This window comes from Tachysurus vachellii, chromosome 22 (assembly GCF_030014155.1).
Source record: "Tachysurus vachellii isolate PV-2020 chromosome 22, HZAU_Pvac_v1, whole genome shotgun sequence".
Classification (NCBI taxonomy): domain Eukaryota; kingdom Metazoa; phylum Chordata; class Actinopteri; order Siluriformes; family Bagridae; genus Tachysurus; species Tachysurus vachellii.
This window is the reverse complement of record NC_083481.1, coordinates 16,624,524-16,629,276: the sequence shown is the minus strand read 5'-3', so window position 1 is coordinate 16,629,276 and position 4,753 is coordinate 16,624,524. Positions and strand designations below refer to the sequence as shown.

Genomic DNA, 4,753 nt, shown 5'->3' with positions numbered 1-4,753 from the left:
ACTAAATTAGTGCTAATGAGTGAGCACACACCTGACAAGGTGAATGCTTACTTATCTTGACTGTATTAATTAGATCTGAAGTGGATTTTCTTTAACTGCTGTCTTTAGACAGAAAACAAAAGCGTTCTCCGAAAAGATGAACTGCGACTGTAAAGTGAAAAAAACCCCAAAAAACCCCACAATAAATGCAGGAACGGGTAAAAAAATCTCACGGTAAACGATTTGAAAACAGAAACTGTGTTGCAGGAAGAAGGACGATTATTTACTATTATATATCTGCAGCAGCACTTTGAGAAGCAACTGCTTTTGAATATTAACAAAAAGATTTAAATGTCATTAAACCTGATTGAAATGATTTTATTAGTGGAGTGGTGGTACAACATGGAGATTTGGGAAGGGGGGGTTGTATGCATGCATGTATGTATGTATGTATTTATAATGTATTATATACTGTATTGTCTTGTATAGTACAGTGTTATTTATGTCTGTATTGTATAGTATAGTGTTATTTATGTCTGTATTGTATTGTATAGTATTATTTATGTCTGTATTGTATAGTATAGTGTTATCTATGTCTGTATTGTATTGTATAGTGTTATTTATGTCTGTATTGTATTGTATAGTGTTATCTATGTCTGTATTGTATTGTATAGTGTTATTTATGTCTGTATTGTATAGTATAGTGTTATTTATGTCTGTATTGTATAGTATAGTGTTATTTATGTCTGTATTGTATAGTATAGTGTTATTTATGTTTGTACTTTTGAGGGTCACAAACAGCTGGAACCAGATTCCTTGTGTGTGTCAACACATTTGGCCAATAAACCTGATTCTGATTCTAATTCTGAAATATATATATATATCTTTCTAAACTAAACCGAATCAATTGTCTAAACTAAATATTTTATGTTACAAACGGTCATTTTATCAAATCCAATCGGTCACGCGGGACAAGTCAGGACTCAAAGGTCAAAGGTTTTCAAGGGTAACTTTTTACACACCTCTCACACACACACACACACACACACACACATATCTCTCTCTCTCTCTCTCACACACACACACACACACACACACCTCTCACACACACTACTCACTCTCTCTTACTCTCTCTCTCTCTCTCTCTCGTTCTGTCGCTCTCTCTCTCTCTCTCTCTCTCTCTCTCTCTCTCTCTCTCTCTCGTGGCAACTGTAGCTCGCTCACTTCCGGTTCAACATGGCGGCTTCCATGGCATCCCGGTCTGTCTCTAGAGCACTTCGCGAAACTGCAACCATACCGTTACTTCTCAACAGAAATAAGGTAACGTTTAACGACAATATTATCGATTTATAAAACTCTCTTGTCAAAACCATGAACAATAACAGTCCATTTGTAACGGCTGGTCGGCCAGATAGTGACAGTTGTTCGTTTCCTACCCGTATTGCTGAAATCCCGCCTCCTTGTCTAACATTGGTTGGTAAGAATCCGCTTTCTGCGTTATGATTGGGGTACCGCCGAATCGACCAATCATAGCAGAAGAGGTGGGACACTACCACCCAATCCTAGCATAGGAGGCGGGTTCTGTCTAAAAACGGGTGGGAATAGATGGTATCAGAGTTTCTTGGTGATTTATAGTAAATGTTTTACTCTGAACTCATAAACAATATCATTAGCATGTCTTATATGATTTTTATGTGTTTTTATTTCCATTATTTCAGGCTAATTCAGAGAGTGACACTGTCTGTCAAAGTCACCTTTCTTGGAATTGGGCTTGATTTTACTCCCAATTTCTATGAGTTTTCATGCTCAAAGTGCAAAAGTTAGTCATTATTAGTTATTAATAAAGATCTAATCTGCCTTGTACGCTCCATGAGGCACACTTTAACATTAACACACGTCTTTGCTTCTTCATGTGCAGTGTGTTGTTGGGAAATTGCTTTCCTTGGTCTGTGTTTTTGCCTGGATTAATAATTAATAATAATCTCTCAGTGACCTCCAGATTCCATTCACGGCTCCACGATGTGACGCGATTAAAGTTCAATTGTTTATGCATCTCATTTCATCCAACTTTTATAACCTACGTTGGGATTTTTATTTCTTGACTACTATCACGTCTCTGGTCACCAAATCTCACAAAAAAATGTTTGCTTGAATTTCCATAATATTTAAATATCCAAAGGGAAAAAACTGAAAGGCAAAAAACCCAAAAAACAACTTTACTGATGTTCAATAAAAGATGATTGTTAAACAAGTTTGTTCTTTGATGTAAAAGATGCAAAAGTTGCTCTGAATAGTCGGTATCTATATATTTTGTTTTTTATAATCTTTTAAAATATATTATTTATTTTGTAGTTCCAACCTTAATTTAGTCAGTCACACGTAATTATTTTTAAAATGTGAAATTGTAATTATTTTTTTAATTGTGCGTCTGAATCTCGGATACAAAATTCTCTTCAGTTTCTTCTAAGATGCTCTTATGTAAAGAGAAGATGAGATCACGCAAATCTCCTCTGATTATCGTGATGATCTCGTTCACAGCAACTGATGTAGAGAAATAAATAAATAATTAAAAAAACAAATCTGTAGCATTCAAAATTCTCATGAACGCATGTCGCACCTCAGCTTTGTTGAATTCTTGATTCTGATTGGTCGAAAGATATCGGATTAAAGGGATTGTGATCCATGTCTTATAATAAATGTGTTGAAACGGTGACGTCTCAGCGTCAGAACTTTCACCAAGTGTGCTGTTTTTTGCTAAGGGTTAAAAACACAAAGGCTTCTGGGAAAACGGCTGTTTCTAGCCGCTGATCTCGGGAAGATTCTCCATGTGATGAAGCACAAACTTTCACAAGAGAGAAGATTTCTTGTTTCTTCTTTTTTTTTTCCTGTGTCTCTCGGGTTGATGGTGCGGTCGGAGCCGTGGTGCTCGCTGCGTTCTGTGATTCGTCGCGACTCTCTCAGAGAGCAGATGTGTAAACTAGGCTAGAAGGAGAGAGAAAGTAGATCAGCTCAATGTGCTGAAGAAGTGAAGTCCAAACACTTTTCCTTTTTTTTCACCTCTACACATCAGTATGTAGGTCATGGAATAAATATATATTTATCTCTCTATTAGCTCTGGCCTTTATTTCTGCTGTTTGGGTAAATAGTGAAGGAACCGGTGGCTTAGCTGGAAGGTCTCATTTTCTCTCCTCTTCTCCTTTCCTTATCTCTGCTAATTAATATATAACAAATAATCCCTCGGTAAGAAACGGAACATTATAGTGTGTGTATATGTGTGTGTGAGAGAGAGACAGAGAGAGAGTGAGAGAGCGAGAGAAAGACACTGCTGAAGTTTTTTTCTCTCTCTTCGTCTCTTATCATGGCTCTAAGATGCAGATGATCCTGTGGACTAAAAGTTCACTAAACAATACAATCACTAATCATGCTCCTTTATGCTGATGCAATCAGAGAGATTATTCGGAGCGTCTGGAGTTGTGACGTATCAGACTTTTCTTTTTTTAAAAGTGACAGAACGGCAGCAAATCACAGAGCAACTCTGATTAAACGTTAACCCGAAGTTCTGACGAAAGGTCAAAGGTTACGCTTGGGGGATGGGTTGGGGGTTTGTCTGAATGACCAAAGACAAAATTTCACTGATAAATAATGGGGAAACAAGCTGACTGACGAGAATAAGAAACTATTGATTTATTTATATATACAAGGCGTCTATTTTTGGGCTTAATACTTTCAAGATCGTGATTTTATTTATTTATTTATTTATTTATTTATTTATTTGAATCTGTTCCTCCTCGTACTGATACTCATACAAGTGGAGCTTCTTTAAGATAAAATACATTAATATACTTCCTTCAGTCTCTTGCACGCTGCTTTAACGTAGGCTGATCTGGTAAATATCTGATACTGCGTGTGTGTGTGTCTGTCTGTGTGTGTGTCTGTCTGTGTGTGTGTGTCTGTCTGTGTGTGTGTTTGTCTGTGTGTGTGTGTTTGTCTGTGTGTGTGTTTGTCTGTGTGTGTGTGTTTGTCTGTGTGTGGGTGGGTGTCTGTGTGTGTGTCTGTGTGTGTGTCTGTGTGTCTCTGTCTGTGTGTGTGTCTCTGTCTGTGTGTGTGTGTCTGTGTGTGTTTCTGTCTGTGTGTGGGTGTGTGGGTGTGTGTGGGTGTCTGTGTGTGTGTGTGGGTGTCTGTGTGTGTGGGTGTCTGTGTGTGTGGGTGTCTGTGTGTGTGGGTGTCTGTGTGTGTGTGGGTGTCTGTGTGTGTGTGGTTGTCTGTGTGTGTGTGTCTGTGTGTGTGTGTGTGGGTGTCTGTGTGTGTGTGGTTGTCTGTGTGTGTGTGTGTCTGTGTGTGTGTGTGTCTGTGTGTGGGTGGGTGTCTGTGTGTGGGTGTCTGTGTGTGTGTGTGTGTGTGTGTGTGTGTGTGTGTGGGTGTCTGTGTCTGTGTGTGGGTGTCTGTGTGTGTGTGTGTGTGTGGGGGGGTCTGTGTGTGGGTGTCTGTGTCTGTGTGTGTGGGTGTCTGTGTGTGTGAGTGTGTGGGTGTCTGTGTGTGTGGGTGTGTGTGTGCGTGTGTGTTTGAGTGTAAGGGTAGATGTAAGGCAGAACAGCTTCTTCACTCCAAGTTACTTTACAGCTCACACTTTTATCTCACAGGCCGTGCTTAAGTGTGTAGCATGAGAACAGCTCTCGAGGCTCGAGGGTAATGCAGATTATTTTATCACTTGAGTAAAAGACCAGCTTGTAAAAATTAAAAGCAGCCCTGAACAATGCCAGGAACCATTCTGTAC

The 4,753-nt window shown here is 39.1% G+C and overlaps 1 protein-coding gene across 1 annotated transcript in view; it reads left to right on the top strand.

The window, feature by feature from the left end:
* The first annotated feature begins 1,133 nt into the window (after positions 1 to 1,133).
* The window catches only part of suclg2 (succinate-CoA ligase GDP-forming subunit beta), an 88,064-nt gene continuing 84,444 nt past the window's right edge, over positions 1,134 to 4,753 (top strand). The window contains exon 1 of the mRNA XM_060858316.1: positions 1,134 to 1,299. Within this exon, the coding sequence (XP_060714299.1) occupies positions 1,216 to 1,299 (84 nt within the window). The 5' untranslated portion in view covers positions 1,134 to 1,215. The remainder of the gene's footprint in view (positions 1,300 to 4,753) is intronic.